The 17,842-nt window shown below is 33.4% G+C and overlaps 2 protein-coding genes across 2 annotated transcripts; one reads left to right on the top strand and one right to left on the bottom strand.

The window, feature by feature from the left end:
* Nucleotides 1-8,921: 8,921 nt before the first annotated feature.
* On the top strand, nucleotides 8,922-10,396 carry LOC120183307 (17.3 kDa class I heat shock protein-like). The gene is made up of 2 exons (XM_039188029.1): nucleotides 8,922-9,515; nucleotides 10,166-10,396. Exon 1 carries the CDS (start codon nucleotides 9,034-9,036, stop codon nucleotides 9,502-9,504), a length of 471 nt encoding a protein of 156 aa, XP_039043960.1. The 5' UTR covers nucleotides 8,922-9,033; the 3' UTR covers nucleotides 9,505-9,515; nucleotides 10,166-10,396.
* A 4,632-nt stretch (nucleotides 10,397-15,028) lies between these two features.
* LOC120183303 (calmodulin-7-like) lies at nucleotides 15,029-17,033 on the bottom strand. Its single transcript, XM_039188026.1, has 2 exons — nucleotides 16,825-17,033; nucleotides 15,029-15,600 (listed from the first exon to the last, which is right to left on the bottom strand). The coding sequence occupies exons 1-2, from the start codon at nucleotides 16,898-16,900 to the stop codon at nucleotides 15,227-15,229; spliced, it is 450 nt and encodes a 149-aa protein (XP_039043957.1). The 5' UTR covers nucleotides 16,901-17,033; the 3' UTR covers nucleotides 15,029-15,226.
* Between the last annotated feature and the right edge of the window lie 809 nt (nucleotides 17,034-17,842).

The following is a 17,842-nucleotide window of genomic DNA, read 5'->3' as shown; positions in this document are numbered from 1 at the left end:
ATGAGAGCATGGATACTTCAGAGTTTGAAAAAACCTGCAGTCGCATGTTCTGTCCCGTAGATTTACTCTTAACGACACAACTTCAATCCCTAGAAGAGGTCGCGACAACTCTGTGACACGAAACATTTCATGTCTTCTAGAGAAGCTTGTTACAGACATTCCATTTGATGCAGTATTTTTTTTGTAGATCTGTAACTAATCTAGGGTGATAGACATGACCGCCTTGCATCCAGGTTTGAGCTTGTCCCCCGAGCTTCGCAAAAATTGCCCCCAAACTAAAATATGTAGTTTTTACCAAAGTCGCTACAGGTAAGTGACATGCACCATTTAAGGTTGATTTGATTGCCTCGGCCAAGTTGGTCGTCATGTGTCCATATCGATATCCACCATCATATGTGTTCGTCCACATTTCTTTTTCGATGAGGCTGATGTAATCGTATCCTTCCTCGTTTTTCGCCCGCAAATATTGAAGCATTGATTCAAACATTTGAGGAAGTAGTTCGTAACCTGATCAAAAAATATATAACTTACTAACTTGATTTCTTTGCAAAATTAAAATGATTGAAAGAAAACACACTACATCAGTTTCACTTACCCATGCGCACAATTAATTGACGCTCATCATTTTTCTTGTACCTTCCATGGTAGTTCGTAGCAATGTGTCAGAGACAATACCTATGTTGGACAAAGGGTGGTTGCCACATTGGACCCAAAGACTCCATTGTTGCTTTGATCCCAGCTCCACGATCTGAAATAACATAGATTTTTTCCCTCGTGATAACATGTGCACGTAAGTTTTGGAGGAAAAAAGCCCAAGAATCTGTATCTTCTCCTTCAACAAGAGCAAAAGCAACTGGAAGAATGTTGCGATTGCCATATTTGACAACTGCCAATAATAAAACTTGCTTGTATTTTCCATACAAGAAAGTCCCTTCGATCTGGACCACATGCTTGCAATATTTGACAGCATTAACGCACTGTGGGTAAGTCCAAAAAACCTGGTAGAATTGTCATCGATCGCGAAGAACTTGATCATTATGGTATGCATAGGAGGTTTCGAAGTCCACAATTATCCCAGGATTCAACCTTCGCACCAGCCTAAACCAGCCTGGAAGTTCGTTGTAAGATGCATCTCATTCGCCATGAAGTTTAACAATGGCATTTTGTTTTGCCAACTAAGCTTTTTTATAGGAGACAGTGTACCCATACTGCGATTGTATAGCTGAAATCAACACATCAACAACTATATGAGAGCTTGCTTTTACCATGGGCATGATGTCTTGGCATATCACTACAGAGTCCAAGTTGGGATGATCTTGGTTGACCCCTCCAGCACAACATGTGTGAGGACCATTGTATACTGTTAGTTCTCATCTGTTGTTTTTCCTCTTCCTCTTCGATATGCGAACCATCCAATTGCATCCGTTTTCACGTCGGGCACAGTAGCATACATATTTTTTTATCGTGGGACTCTCGATTGAACAGAATTATAGATATTGTAATTTTTTATAGCCATCATCGCTTCTTCTTTGCTTGAAAACTCCATGCCTAAAGATAACTTGTAACATCCTCAATACCGGGTTAGTGATCAAATTGTAAAGTTTCAGAATTTGGTGACTAAAGTATAAGAATGAAATAGTTCAATGATTATTGGATATATATGATGAAGGTTAATTAGTAATTATTAAAGGAAATTAAGGGTTAAATGGTCATTTGACCAGAAAGATTTTTATATTCCTTTTAAAGGTAATATAAACGTGGGGAAATATGAGAAACATCCAGAGTTCTCTTCTCCTTTCTTCTTCTTCATACGTGGAGAGCAAGGCAAAGGTAAGTTTAATTTCAGTTGGTTAATTCTTGAGTTTTAAGCTTAGTTTTGATTCTTTGGGTATTAAATAAGCTTAAGGAAAGCTTATATGGGATTTAAACAATAAGATAAAGGAATTATGAAGGAATTTGCAATATGAGTTTTAAGATGAAATTTTGATATGGTATGGTTGTTGAAGTTTTATGGATGAATTTGACTTGTCATCAATCTAATTAAGAAGTATGAAGTGTTAGAATTGGAATTAGAACACATTGAAAATTTGGTATGATTTTTGAATCTCATATGGAAGATAGGATTTTGAGGTTTAAGATGAATAAATGAATATAGATTGGTTTAAGTATGTGTACTAGAGTTAAGAATGAAAAAGGGGATGATATATGAAGTGTTTGAGAGAAAATGAAGTAATTTTCGGGCTGAAATATGATTTCTGGGCAAGGGGAATCGGTACCCATTCAAGGGGAACCGATACCCCTTTAAACGAATAACATTTCCAGAATGTCATTAGGGAATCGATACCCCCATAGTAGGGAACCGATTCCCCCTAAAGGAAAATGGGAATATTGGTTTAATAAGTTCGTTTAAGTTGCTAGTATCTAATTAAAAGGTGTAGGTATCTAATGATTGCCTCAAAATGTACATTTATGTAGATTCTGCGCGTAAAGCAGTTCCGGAATCATTGACAAGTAAGATCGATCAAGGGGAAAGATAAGAGATTGGAATTTGACTAGTGAGGCCAGGTGAGTGCATATTCAATAGTATATGATGTGCGATGGGATAAGACTTGCGATGAGTCTATTTCCTGAAGTGTTACACATGAATTCATGATTAAAGGCATGAGTTGAATATGCATGTATGTATGCTTGATTATATGGATTGATCTGTTCTTTTATGTGTTAGGTGATAAAGTATAAGTGATTACATAATAAAGGTTATGAATTATATGAGATATAAACTATGTGATCATAGTAAAATATAATTATATTATTAAATGATAAGTGAAATAAGCTAGATAGTATTGATCTATAGGATAATGTGAGAATAGTACACTAACTAGGAGATTTGAACATAAATGATAATATGAGTATAAGATAAGTTAGATGGGAAAGATTCATATGTTTAAATAAAACTATAACACAGGGGTTGTATGATAGAAATTTATGAAGCTATATGAGAAGATTATAAGAGTTATATGAAATTGAATTAAGTAAACAGATTAGATTATATATATATAAAGAAATAATATAGTGAGATGTGTTTATAAGTCTGACATAGATGAATATGAATATGAATTATAAGAGTGCTATATGATTTATATTAGGATAAATCTTGAGAATATATATATATAGATAGATATGAAATGAAATGAGTTATATGAATACATAATTATGTGATGAAATGGTGGATTACCTGAACATGTGAATATATATATATATATGTCTAAGAGAAGGCATAAGATTAAGATATAAGCAATGTGACTATAAGTATATGTGCTCTAAGTGATATGACTTATAGTTATTTCTATTATAATGTTACATGATATGTTATGTATGTTAAATGAATTATGTGAGGTATAAGAAATGATATGAAATATATATGTGAAAACAAGTATATGTTATGAGATAAGACCTATGACTATAAGCTACGTGAAGGTGTTCTAGGTGTTTCTATATGTTATATGAAGTATATGATCTTATGTGAACAAGATATGATAAGTATGTTTACATGAATAAATGTGATTGGGTGAGAAATGATAGAAATTATATGATAACATGATATATGTGACATGTGAATTATATGGAAATGATCTACGTATAAGTGAACTACGTGACTATGTGATAATATGAAAAGAAGCTATGTGATACGTGATATGTGATACGTGAATTACAAGTTTATGTGAATATTTGAAATGAAATAAATAATAACGCCCATGTTATGTGTCATGAGAGCTAGGGGTATAGTTGGCATGCCAAGAGTCGAGGGTCTACGCGGTCCTTCGGGACATATGTATATTCTTTGGAACATGTGTGAAGTCTTGAAAGACACATACTTGATCCCTAGTATATGTGTATGATTCTTAAGGAATAATATGTGGTCCTTATGGACATCATTATATGGCACTACGGTGCAATTCTACGCAGTCCTTCGGGATATATATATATTCTGTGGAACATGTGTGAAGTCTTGAAAGACACATACTTGATCCCTAGTATATGTATATGATTCTTAAGGAATAATATGTGGTCCTTATGGACATTTTTATATGGCACTACGGTGCAATTCTACGCGGCACTTCGGTGCAATTATACGAGCTGTGGTGACAGCATTAGTGCACAACCTCTATAGACTCACATATCGATAGTTCTCACATATGTACATGGGCTAATCCAGAGATATGAACAAATATATGTTAGTGGTATGATAAATGTTATAGAAATGATATGATGTTGTGTGTGTATAGTGTTTGATTGAAAAGGTTAACCATAAAAGTATGTGATTACATGATAAACTGTTAATGATGAATTATGTGTATGTATGGATTTACTGCAATTGATCTGATATGATTTTATATGATACGAAGAATGTATGGAATTGATATAACATGATAGAACAGAACATGCATGTATTGATATATGTTATAAAGTGCATTATAAGTTGTTATGCCTCACTAAGTCTTCGACTTAGCGTGTGATTGTTTCACACGTAGGTTTCGAGAAGAGTAAAGAGTAATGCGGAGCAAGACAGGTCAGTTTTCCTTACCAAATGTCAGATCAGAAAATATAGGTACTGTATATAGAGTGTAGTTGGCATGTAGTCTAAAGACATAAATTGTATGAACTCTGATATATATTTTGTAAACGTTTTGAATAAGTTAAATGTTATCAAAGTTTTTAAATTACTCACTATTTTATACGAATAAATGTTTGAAAAGTCAATGTGACACTTCGGACTCGTATCCGGATCGGATACGGGTTGGGGGTGTTACATAACTCACCATTATTTATTGATGATTAATATCCATAGTTACCGAGATGAGGCATATTCACAAATTCTGGCCCGTACATTGCACCATAATCAGCTTCATGCATGTGTGCTGGAGGGTCAATTTGTGCCACATTTAATGGAACTTCATCTTCATTATCATCATCATCGAAGTTGAATTGCGGTGATTCTAAGTGAATTAATAGTCCAGTCTCAGCACCATCCGCACCAGGCTCACGAAGCGGTTCTTCTGGTGGAGATGATGGTTCCTTCATGCTCTCCACATTTAGGTCGAATAACCTACTACTTGCACGTCTTCCCCTTGAACTAGAAGGCATATCGACATTGAGATCGAAAAAGCTCGCAGTCGAATGGCTCCCCCTGGAGCTTGAAGTCATCGTGTCAAATGGAAACTACACAGATTGTTGCGTCGATGACATTTTCATATTAAGGTCAAAGAAATTTGCAGATGAATGCCTTCCCCTTGAACTGGACGCGATGTTGCCATATGGATTGTTCGTGGACCCACCTCGGTACATATCGTAAGGAATTACGGATGAATGTCTCCCCATTAAAGTTGATGTGACAACATCATGATGCGGATTTCCCATTATGGCGTTAAAATCATTACACATTATTGTAGTCGAGCTGTCAACTTGATCAACTTGTTCATCCAGTCCATAGTGGGAGCTTAATGACTGACCTCGAACAACACACACTTGAACAAACTTTGCATACATCTCAATATCGACGTCTGAATAATTACTTTGAGAATCAACCATCATTTCAACATCATCATTGTTCGATAGTTCGAACGTTGTATAAGTTAATGGCAACAATGATGTTGGAAATTTATACTGCAACGACGACATTCTTCTACTACTTCCAACATGAACCTTCTTCGAAATCTTCATTATCAGCTCCTCAAGAGTTATATTTCTCTTGAATAATATTTTAACACGCTCATTTGATAAGAAAACAACGCCAGTTTCATCTTCTCGAATTTCTCCATCATAATAAACAATAGCTGAAAGTCGTCATTCTTAGAGTTTAAAAGTGCGACAATATTATATCTGCAAAAAAAAAACAATTGAAACAAACATAATTAAATAAATAATATATGAACGAAAATATAACACAATAATTTTTTTACACATAAACGTAAATAATTTAAATAATATAATTTTATATTATTACATGCACCGCAAAAATATTTCGACGTATGCTCCCGCTTTCCCCTTGAACTGGCACAGAAATTAATTGAAAACAATTACTATAATATTTTTTTTCAAATAATCATAATAAAAAAATATTATAACAAAGTTACCTTATAATGAAAGATCGATCGAACTTCTGAATTAAATATAAGAGGATTGTCGAGTGTTATTTACTGGTTGAAATGATTGTTGTATTAATTTATCGGTTGAGAGGGAATTGTAAGAGAGTTTACAAAGAGAGTTATTTATAACCGAGAGATGATGCTTTAAAGCCGAGAGGTCGGGATAAATGGACCGCGCCTTGCATTATGCATGTCTAATAATTGAGAATGTGATAATTGAGAAGCGTGGGTCAGGCCCTACGTGTCGTAAGACGCGTCCCAGGGGTTGCGCTTTAGACACGTGTGTCCCTGTCAACGTAAAACGCACTGTAGGGGCGCGCCTTACCTCACGTAGCGCCATATCAACTTTCTTAAAAAAAACAATGTAAATTTAATTTCAACTTTCTCTTTTAAGTGTATAAATTTAAAAGTAATATGTTAATATTAGAGAACAACATCTATTTTGAATAATATTAATTCAAATAATATTACCTCTAAAACAATAAATCATCATGATACCATAATCATATTATTTTAATCTTTCATTATTTTATTTTGTAGTAATTATTAATATTTTAATTTTATAATAATAAATTTACGTACATATATAACTTTTAAAGTTAGAAAAAGAAAATCCATTCAGTCATAAAGGAAATTTTCTCGATAAAAAGTATAACACCTTAGCAGTAATAAAAGAGTTTATGTGTATATATATAGAGAGGATCATATTACATTTAATAAAATAAATAATTTTATATTTTTTAAAATCGTCAGATAAAAAAATTAAAGGATGAAATTAAAAATAAAAAATGGTGAGAAGATATTCACAAAAAATAAAATAATAAATTAATCTCAACCTTTGATTTTTCCTTATCTAACGTTCCTAAAAAATAAAATAATTAATTTTACATTGGATGTAAGTGAATCTTAACCCTATACATAAATTATCAAATTTTATAAAAAACATCAATTAAATTCTTCTATCCCATCAATATTTATATGTAGACTAATACATTTAACTATTACGTAAATACTATAATAATCAATGATAGTCTATAATGATCATACCAATTAGTTTTATGAGTTTAATTAATTATTTCACTTCAAATCCGAATATAAAGATTCAGGTAATGATATATGTTTTTGATTCATACGATCAAGGTATTGAATTTCATCTGTTGACATTTCACCATAGTTTCAGATTAGCCGATCGCTTAGATAACTTATTAGGGTTGATTGGATTTGATTATGATCATATTAAGCCCAATTAGGAAAAAAATAAGTTATCTAGAAAGGAAAAAAAAATCGAGTGTCGATAGAATTTATTTGACTATTTCAGTAGTAAAAGAGAATATTATTCTTTTTAAAGGTTTTGAGTCTAAACAATTATGTATGTAGTTAGGGATGGACATGGGTCGGGTTTCGGCCAACTCGACTCGACCAAAAAAATTTACATCTTCTACCTGACCCGACTTGAGAAATATATACCCTCTACCTGATCATTTTTTTAGATAAAATCTGAACCCTATTCGACCCGACCTAAAATAATAATAAAAATATTATTTTTATTTAATAAAAATAATGATTTTATTGAAAAAATATGTAGAGAGGATTATTTTTGTAATTATTCCTAAATATATGAGGTAAAATTATTTTTTTTCCTGGGTCGAGTCCGATCGAGTATTTTTCACCCTAAACCCAAATCCGACCAGACCTGAACATCATATTTAAAAAATCCGACCTGACCCAAACCTGATTTAAAAAAAACACGACCCGGTCGGTTTAGTGGCCCTCAAATTTTTTTATAAAAAAACTAACGTAACCCTATAACTTTTTATACTAAATGTAACCCTTAAACTGAAAAAAAACAATATAACCCTCTAACCAACAAAATCGAACATTTACCGTCACAATGCTTACATTACAATTCAAAAAAGCATACATGACAGTCTAGAATGTTGATGTGATAGTTCAATATGTTATTGTGACAGTACACGATAGATGATGATGTGATAGATGATTTTATTTTGTTTATTTTACTAAGTTTGAAGGACTAATTAATTTTTTTTAGAAAGTTTGAGAACCTATTTAATTTTTTTAAAAAAAGTTAAGAAATTATTTGAATTTTAAATATAAAATATAAACAATCATAAATATATTTAATATATTAAATATAAAGATATTAAAAATTAAATTATTAAAAATTAAATTATTAAAAATTAAATTATTAAAAATTAATTTAAAGACCACATTGAGTCTAAAAAAATTAGGGATCATATTATCTTTTTGTAAAAGTTTAAAGGTTTCAGATAAAATTAAGTTAAAAAATTGTTGTTAAAAATATTTAAATTCATGTAAATTAAGTTAAAATCTAAAGCTCGTGTTTCATATTTTTCAAATTTTCAAAATAATTTTAACGAAAATACTGAAAACTTCTTTTTGTTATTTTTCATATTTTCACTCATTTTATTTTAATTTTTATAAATTATTTTTTAATTTTACAATTAAACATATTTTTTAACATTTTTTATTTTTTAAGAAAATGAAAATAACTTATATTCTAAAACCAAACTGACGCTAATATTGCCAATTACTAAAGCCTCTACTTTTTCAATATAAGCTAAGAAATTGGACGTGGGGCCAATTTGAACAGAAGTAGGATCCAGATGATTCAAGAGAATTCTGTAACGTTCGTGAAATATTTTGATAGATTTGAGGCCCAAAATACAATAAAGGAAAGTTGGGGAAAATACTAGATTCCTCTTCAGCTTTTCTATAAATGCCCAACATGTCATGGTTCCCCAACATCGGGAAAAAAGATTTGGATTCTCTGCAGAGCTCTCAAAATCTTCGAGGTTTTTCATTAGCTGAGTTTTTGGTTGATCCTTGTTTCGATCGTGCAACAGAAATGGCGATGATACCAAGTTTCTTTGGCAACCGAGGGAGCAGCGTCTTCGATCCTTTCTCTCTTGATGTTTGGGATCCGTTCAAGGACTTCTCTTTCCCTTCTTCCCTCGCGACAAGTTCCTCTGAAACCTCTGCTTTTGTGAACACTCGCATCGACTGGAAGGAGACCCCTGAAGCTCACGTCTTCAAGGCTGATCTTCCCGGGCTTAAGAAAGAGGAAGTGAAAGTTGAGGTTGAAGATGATAAGGTGCTTCAAATCAGTGGTGAGAGGAAGATAGAGAAGGAAGACAAGAATGACACTTGGCACCGTGTGGAGAGGAGCAGTGGGAGCTTCTCGAGGAGGTTTAGGTTGCCGGAGAATGTGAAGATGGATCAAGTCAAGGCTTCCATGGAGAATGGGGTTCTCACAGTCACTGTTCCAAAGGTGGAAGTGAAGAAACCTGATGTTAAAGCCATTGACATTTCTGGTTAAAACTCGCAAAGGCATACTCTCTCTCTCTCCCCCCCTTGTCTGTAAGGTTGACATGTCTATGTTTGGGTAAATAAAGTGGAATTTAGATCCCCTTTTCGTGAATGGGTTGGTGTTATCATCGAAATTTGGTTTGTAATATTATCGAGTTTTTATCAGTAAATTTAAACATCTGTTTTCATTAATCCTATGATTTTTGATTAATTTTTGTTGTCCAAGTAATGGAAGAACCACAAGACTGAGTATGGGAGCATTAAGCTGGTATAATTAGGTTCCACTTTCTATGTTGTGGTATTATTTGACTAATATCGTGGTTCATACGCTAAGTTCGGCAATAAGTTGATATTCTTTTTAAATGATACTAGTCTTGAGAAAAGTCTAAATGAGTACTGTTATTATGCTTTGATTGATGTTTATAGTGGTATAGTTTGAGTAGGCACTCGGGTGTTGGTTAGCTTTCTGTATATATTGATTGATCGGTTGAACTCCGATTCATATATATTTGGTTTTCCATTCGGATGTAGTTTAAAAACCAGGGCATTAGGAATTGTGGATGAGGTTTCATTTCTGTTATAAAACATCTTTCCCTGCGTTTAAAACCTAATGGAAGGAAGTTGGTACGAACTAACTTATGATTCTTTTGCGCGTATATAATGCTTCGCAGGATGGATTGCGTCGGGTGGCCCCGGTGAGTACCCTTTAGTAACTGCATCAAGAGCCGGGAATGATGGGGTTGGTGTTTCGGTGACTCCGAGAGCTGTTACATATGTGATAACCGGAGGTTAACCTTTTCTTCCTGTAATATGTGTTTAAATCGTGCTTTTAAGACTCAACTGTTAGAACTCAATCTCAAGATCTATATGTCGGCAAGGAAACAAGAACTGTTTGGATTCTACTTGGAATTCCGATGAATTACTTGAAAACGTGGCAAGATTGTTGGTATATCACAGAACTAGGACAAATAGAGTATTTAAATGAAGGCCAAAGTTGGTTTGCAGGATTGCTAGTGCATTATTGAGGAAGGTTCCGTCGAATTTAAAAATGCAGTAGTAGAGACGGTCTTATTTAATGGAGAGGAAAGGATATTAAAAGAAACTTATAGGAAATATAATAACGTATTATTTTTTATTTTTGAAGAAATATATGAATTTATTTATAGAAAAAAAATAGATGTGAGTTGAACAAAATCATGTCCTAAAGGTATAAAAGCGCAGACAACATGAGTGCGATATAAAAGAGTAAAAATTATCAAACATTTGCGTCTGAAATTCGTTTAAAAATAAATTCATTTGTTCCTTGAAGAATAAAGCCCTCTTGTGTTTTTTTGAGTTTTCGTTTAGTGTCATTCTCTCTTTGTTAGTTTAAGATTTAGAGTTTAGGGTTTAGTGCATTTTCAAGTTTGACGAAAATTTCCCCAACAATATCTCAACGATTTTACGAAAATTTTCTGAATCTGAAGTCTTCATTTGAATACTTCAATTACTATAGTTTGGTTTTGTCAAGCTCGAAGTTTGCATGTTGATTATTGCGTATGTGAATTCAAACTAAAGTTTAGATGTCACTTGTTGGAAGCAGAAGTGGATATTCAATAAATTTTATAACCCACAATATTATTACGAAATCATTGGAAGCAGACGTACTCTACCTGTAAGAACTGAATAAAGAGCCGGGAATGATGGGTTTGGTGTCACAGTGACTCCTAGAATTGTTTCATATGTGACAATTGGAGGTTTAGCCTTTTCTTTCAGCAATATGTTTATGTCGTGCTTTTAGGATTTAGCTAGGGTTTTAAATCACGGACCGCAAACGTTATAGCATCGTTGTTTGAAATTAATGTTGATGATTTTAATGATCGGTGGTAGATTCATGTAGATAGCGATTCGTCGTGTCGTAATTTAACGGGCAATGCATATAACGCTGATAACATAGAGTTATTAGTGCTATTCCACCGCTACTGAAAAAAAGACTTAAAAAAGATGATTTTTTTTTTTGCATTCATCATCACCAAATAGCATGTAACCACCACTTATGAACATGCACGACCATTTAACGAAATTCTCTGGAAAAATGAAAGGGCTCGATAGAGTTTTTAGAATGAGCATCGGTTACCAAAACCTAAGAAGGCTGATATTATCATCTCATCCTCGAACCTATTTTTTCTTATAAAGAAGGAAAAGCTCAAGAAACAGACACTTGGAGAGAATCAAGAGCTTCTAGATTTTTCAATATGTTTGGGTTATCAATTCAATATAAATATATATATATATATAGAGAGAGAGAGAGAGACCGTTCCACTTACACCCCCATTTTTCAGTTTTTCTTTAAATAAGTTTTAAAATATATTTTTAGGGGATAAATTAATTTGTCATCCCTCTTACTTTTTAGAATTATAATTTAATCCTTAACTTACAATGTAAACTTTCATTTTTATTTAATTTACTCTTAATTTTAGTAATTTAAATAATAATGTATTTACAATGTCATCATTAATTAATTATTTTATCTTATTGCTAGGTTTTTAAAGTTTGATTAAACTATATTATATATATATATATATATATGTTATTTTCACATTTTAAAAACAATTAAAAATGATTCCTTATAATTGTAATTATAATTATTATGTTTTAAGAAAAGTTAAGTAAAATTTTTAAAAAAAGTTTACGACCTTGACACTCATAGTGACTGTGATGACATTTCTTATATCCGCAATCACGATAAATGCGACGTGTCCAAAATCACTACTGTGAACGCTATTTAAATCCTTGGACTTAACTACTCTCGGGCTCTCAGCATATTGTTTAACACAACTTATTCTCCATTTTGCATTCTTTTTACTCCTCAGGTCCAATACCCGATGCAGTTGTCCAGGTTGAGGACATTGAACAGGCTAAGGCTAATTGGAAGTTGAAACAAGGAGTGCAAAGGCGTTGATATTCGTCCAGTGGTATCATAACATAAACTCCATCTATCCGCCCGCTTTCCTCTCCCCTCCGCTGCCTCATCGTTCCTTTTTCTGCTCCTAATCATCCCGACGCTATAATAAATTTTTACTGTCATGTTTCTTCCTCAAATTCCTTGTTAGTTGTTACAACAACTGAATCAAAGATTCACAAGACTGAAACAATATGTTGTGTTCGCTGTCAGTATTTTGTTATTTACAGCCCTCTGGAAGTAATTAATAGGTAAGTTTATTGCCAAACAGCCAAAAGTTGTCAGTTGGAGAAGTGTACCTTATTTAAGCACTCTTAATGTGTGAATACAGGTAAGGTGGTTCATACATTCTAGATAAGTCCTATTTGGGTTTGTGGTTTTGGCCCTGTGCAGTTAGAAATGATTTTATGGTTGTATTTTGACATGCAGACAGCCCTTGTAAAACTTAATGGCCTATAGCTTGCTGGGGAATAGGAATGAAGCTAAGCTTTCCTGGCTTCTCACCTGACTTTGTATGTCCATGGCAAGATAGAAAAATAGAGAACAAGCAGAATACAATGAACTTGACTGTGTTGTCTATCTGTGTGTAGTTTCTAACATTTTTCTTTGCAACTTGTGTAGCTTATTTGAAATAACTTCAAATTTCCATGCTTTCTGTTATTCGAAAGTTCAAGCAAGCATCTGTTTTGCAGGGATGAGACATTCAGAAAGATGCAGCAGTTTTAAAATCTGGAGGAAAAATAGGTGCTTCAGAAGTGGGACTCTACTTGCTCCGGTGGTAGTTACGGTGGTGAAGTTACTTGGACCACTAATTGTGTTAAGAGGCGATTTGTTTCTTGGTTTTTAGATTGTTATTCAGCGCACCGGCCACGAAATGAGTAGACGGCTTCCTAGTATGGAGTCAGCTAATGCTTTGCTTGAGTTGCCAGCAACAGGGGTGTTATACCTGCTGGAAGTTCCGTCTCAACCATTGTTAATTTCTGATTTAAGTGCTACTGCATTGTCATCGAAGTCAAGTACTACACTACATATAAGCGTGTCCTAGGTCCATGACTGCTTGCATTTGGGATTTGTGAAATATTATTCCATATTTTATATTGTATACCATGAGGGTCATGTCACTTGTATTTACTCATTCATTGATTCTTCAACGTCTAATCCTTCTCACCCTGCAATCCCTGAATACCGAAGAGTGAGTCCACAAAAATTATTATAATTTTTTTAAAAAGCATCCCGATACATCATCTTGTTCTAGTTTTTCAGAATGGTCATTTATGTATTCTAAACTGATAAAGCAGAGTTGGTGTTCCATTTCATTCTAGTTGGATACGAAACGGGCGAAAGCTTTTGCTGCACTATAGAGCCAATTTTTTGTCTGGTTTTGATCATGTACATACCTGGCAATGTTTATCTTGTGACTTATCTTTGCAGACAATGGCCTTAGAAAAGGAATGGATTCATCCGGCTGCCAGTTTAAACGCATCTAGATGCACCTCTGGATAATTGTTCCTTGAAGATCACATATTTGATGCTAAAAACAAATGAGCAAAGTTGATACTGTCCTATGACAAAGTGAGACATGGGAATGATTCGGAAACAGCAATAGTACAGTTCTTGGGTGCATTGCACAAATTTGACCTTATGCTAACAACGGATATCTTTGCTATTTTCGCCCTTCTCGCAAATGTTTTATCTGTTTATCTCAGACCCCAAACCTCACTGAGGATGCATCGATGGAGACGGCGGTTCCTTCGAGGTTTATGATAGTTCGACTCGCGTTCATTGTTGTAGAGAATATGGAAGCCAACTGAGGGAAGTAATGACCGCCGTAGTTCTCCCGGGCGATGAAAATGTCCCTGTTTTCATACCGAGTGACCCTCACTAACCAGTTGACAAGAAAAGTGTATGTGTCGATCGCCGTGGTCGTATAGCCAGCATTGTTGTAGTTGGAGTGAATAAGAAAAGCCGACAGCAGCCGGCGATTCGAGGATCATGTTTGTCAGTGCACCGAATATCCCATATAGTTGTTTCGCAATCATTTTTCAGGTGGGCTCGAAATTGAACTTCGACTTCTAGTGGTCTATTATTTGGATTTTGAATTCTTTGCATATTATCTAATTAGAATTTTTGTTTCATCTGTCTAATTTCTGTAATACCTAAATTTAAATCTATAAATTTATTTTAAAACTCATGTGTATTATTTGTTGCGTAAATCGAAATTATTCACCTCATTTAGACCAAAATAAAAATAGAAGACATAAATCCTTAGTAAACAATGTTTCAACCAGCATATAATAAAAACGTGGATTATTATATAGAAGAGTATAAAAATGGCGTATACTGAATAAACCAATTTTGTAAAGGACAAAATTGCAAAATTTTAATTATTTAAAAGTTGAAGATAACTAAATTGAAATTTGGCCAACCCTAGCAGTCGGGAACTTAACCTTCTTGCTCTTCAAAATTCCCAACGATAAGCAATAACAATGAATCTTTTCAAATGGTTTTAGGTTCCATGGCAACGAGAACAAAAAGAAAACACCAAATTATTAAAGATAAATAAGACGCAACCCAGACACCAATGGACAAAAAATAACACAAGAGCAAACAAGTAGGATATATGGTACAGTCCATGAAATAATGCAAACAAAGAAACAGACAGCAAAGCAACAAAAGCTAAGTGACAGGAAACATAGATGTCCTATAGTTATAAAGAGAAATCTTAGCAGACTTATCTGCCCTGATCCCTTTTTTTACCCATTATTGGATCTTGGTTATGATTGGAGAGGTCTTACTTGGCCATCATAACTTTGACGAACTCTTCATAGTTGATCTGTCCATCACCGTCAACGTCAGCTTCACGAATCATCTCATCAACTTCCTCGTCTGTAAGCTTCTCACCGAGATTTGTCATTACATGGCGAAGCTCAGCAGCAGATATGAAACCATTCTGGTCCTTGTCAAACACCCTGAAAGCTTCTTTAAGCTCCTCCTCAGAATCAGTATCCTTCATCTTCCTTGCCATCAGGTTAAGGAATTCGGGAAAATCAATGGTCCCATTTCCATCAGCATCAACTTCATTAATCATATCTTGAAGTTCCGCCTCGGTAGGATTCTGTCCAAGTGATCTCATCACAGTCCCCAACTCCTTGGTAGTAATGCAACCTGAATCAAGGATGCAAATAAATGCAACGAATAAGCAACATTGGTTGAGAAACAAGCAACACTAGTAAATACAGCTGGCCGTAAAAAAAAGAAGGCAAACATTAAAACGAATCGAAGAAGACAAAAAAAGGCACCATAACATTTTATGTTAAAATATAGCTGATGATTTTCAAACCTTTCAAACACCATAAATGCCTGCCAAAATACTTCGCGAAATCAAATAAGAACAATTGATTGTGATAGTTCACTGGGATGTAGGCAGCAGTGCATTAGTCGAACTTATTGAGCAACAAAAATCTAGTGTCTGATAATTTTCAAATGTACAAGCTTCAGCAATCAAATGTTTGATAACCCATGGATCGTATAATAATATCAAACAATGTAATTGCACAAAAAAGTAAGAAATGAGAGTCCATTTATGTATTCTGGTGATCAACTATCAGGTATTCTTCAAGCAAAAGCACCAAACATAATATTATGACGAGCTTGAGCAATACAGATCACAAAATTAACCAACCAAACAAGCCACTAGTGTCGAACTTCTGGGACTTGGCAACGCCGTACACATTTAGATTCTAGATTTTTAACTGTCATGCAAACTTACAACAAACATAAAAGCTTATTTCCTTGATGAAATATTCATGTCAATGATTTTATGACCGATAGGCATCTCTGTAGATCACTAATGATTCCATGTTTCAATATAGGTAGAAAATGCAGGTTCAATGAAAGTGAAATGAAAACTAAGGAAGCTTCGATACTCATAATAAAATATCACACAGAAAATACAAAACTAAATCAAGATTAAATAAAAAGATCAAATCAAATCAGCAGAATGGCAATCTTAATCTTATACATAAATTACACACAAATCACAGTATAAAATGACGACATAGGCAGCTCATGTTTGAACATATAAACATCCAAGTCTAACAGATCAAATAATCGAAGTCAATGAGTCGACCGATATAAGAAAAAAGAACGGAAGTGACATTTAAATCGATAGAAAATCGTAAATTCATGAATCGGAACCTAGATCCGTCACATCAATCAAATCACAAAAAAGAACGATGGCAAAATTAAATAAAGAAAAAAAAACTAAAGCTAAAGCTAAGTATCAGAAACTAAAGCAATTCTTAGTTCTGCGAGCCAGAGCTGAATAAACCGTATTTAAGAAAAAACGAAAAACATCAATATAATAAAGAGAGAGATTCGAGAAAGGACCATCTCCATCCTTGTCAAAGAGGCTAAAGGCCTCCTTGAACTCAGAGATCTGGTCGTCCGTAAGCTGATCTGTCATGGTCTCTCCTCTTTAATCGTTGTTTGTTTCGAAGGCGTTGGCGAGCTTGGGAGCTACGAGGTTGAATAAAATCTTTAGATGAAGAAAATTTAAAAAGGGGGATGGAAGGGCAAGTATAAAGGGACCAACACAAATTTAAGGCATCTGATTCTCTCTAGTCCGCACGCATTTCCTCGCTTTACTTCTATTTTCCATTTTTTGAATTCTATTAATACTATATATTTATTAAACAAGATATTTCCTTTCAGAACAAAGGCATCCTATATTTGGAGATGTTTGATAGTTAACATAATTTTTTATTTAATATAATTTTTAAAGAACTGAACAAAAATTTATTATTTGATCCTAAAGATATTATTTTGTTTTTATATAAAATATATTTGAAATATATTATATATTTATTTTTATAAATTAAAATGTTTAAAACTTTATTCAACTTCCTAAAATAGTAAAATGTAGGGTAAATTATACAAATTATCCCTCAACTATAAGGCAATGCTTTGTTCAACCTCCCTGCTATTAAAAGTTATAAAATGCTTATCCGACTGATCATTATGTTCCAAACTCGTCATTTTTCATTAAAATGTCAACGACAATCCGAGCTGAATGTTAACCTATTGATTATGATATGATAAAATTCGATCTTAAAATCTTAAGTGATTGTTAAATCTAAGTCATCATGTTAACATCTAACTCATAAGATAGTTATTTTTTAACAGAAAATAATGAGCTTGGAACATAATGAATAGTCGAGTGATCATTTTATAACTTTTAATAGTCGATGGACTCAATAAAATAGTACTCTATAGTTAGAGGACCATTTTATAACTTTTAATAATCGATAGACTTAATAAAATAATATCCTATAACCGGAAGACCATTTGTGTACTTTATCCTAAAATGTAACATGATTAATCATTATAAAATATATATTTTTCAAAA

This window comes from Hibiscus syriacus, unplaced genomic scaffold, assembly GCF_006381635.1.
Source record: "Hibiscus syriacus cultivar Baekdansim isolate YM2019G1 unplaced genomic scaffold, ASM638163v2 tig00112746_pilon, whole genome shotgun sequence".
Classification (NCBI taxonomy): domain Eukaryota; kingdom Viridiplantae; phylum Streptophyta; class Magnoliopsida; order Malvales; family Malvaceae; genus Hibiscus; species Hibiscus syriacus.
The sequence above is the reverse complement of the archived record's forward strand: the minus strand, read 5'-3'. Positions and strand labels throughout refer to the sequence as shown.

Bases quoted from the DNA above. Each gene is read 5' to 3' on its own strand.
- LOC120183307 (XM_039188029.1), top strand. From the start codon at position 9,034: ATGGCGATGATACCAAGTTTCTTTGGCAACCGAGGGAGCAGCGTCTTC.
- LOC120183303 (XM_039188026.1), bottom strand. From the start codon at position 16,900: ATGACAGATCAGCTTACGGACGACCAGATCTCTGAGTTCAAGGAGGCC. The intron at 15,601-16,824 runs GTCCTTTCTCGA...TCCTTGATTCAG, and splicing joins CTTTGACAAGGATGGAGATG to GTTGCATTACTACCAAGGAG.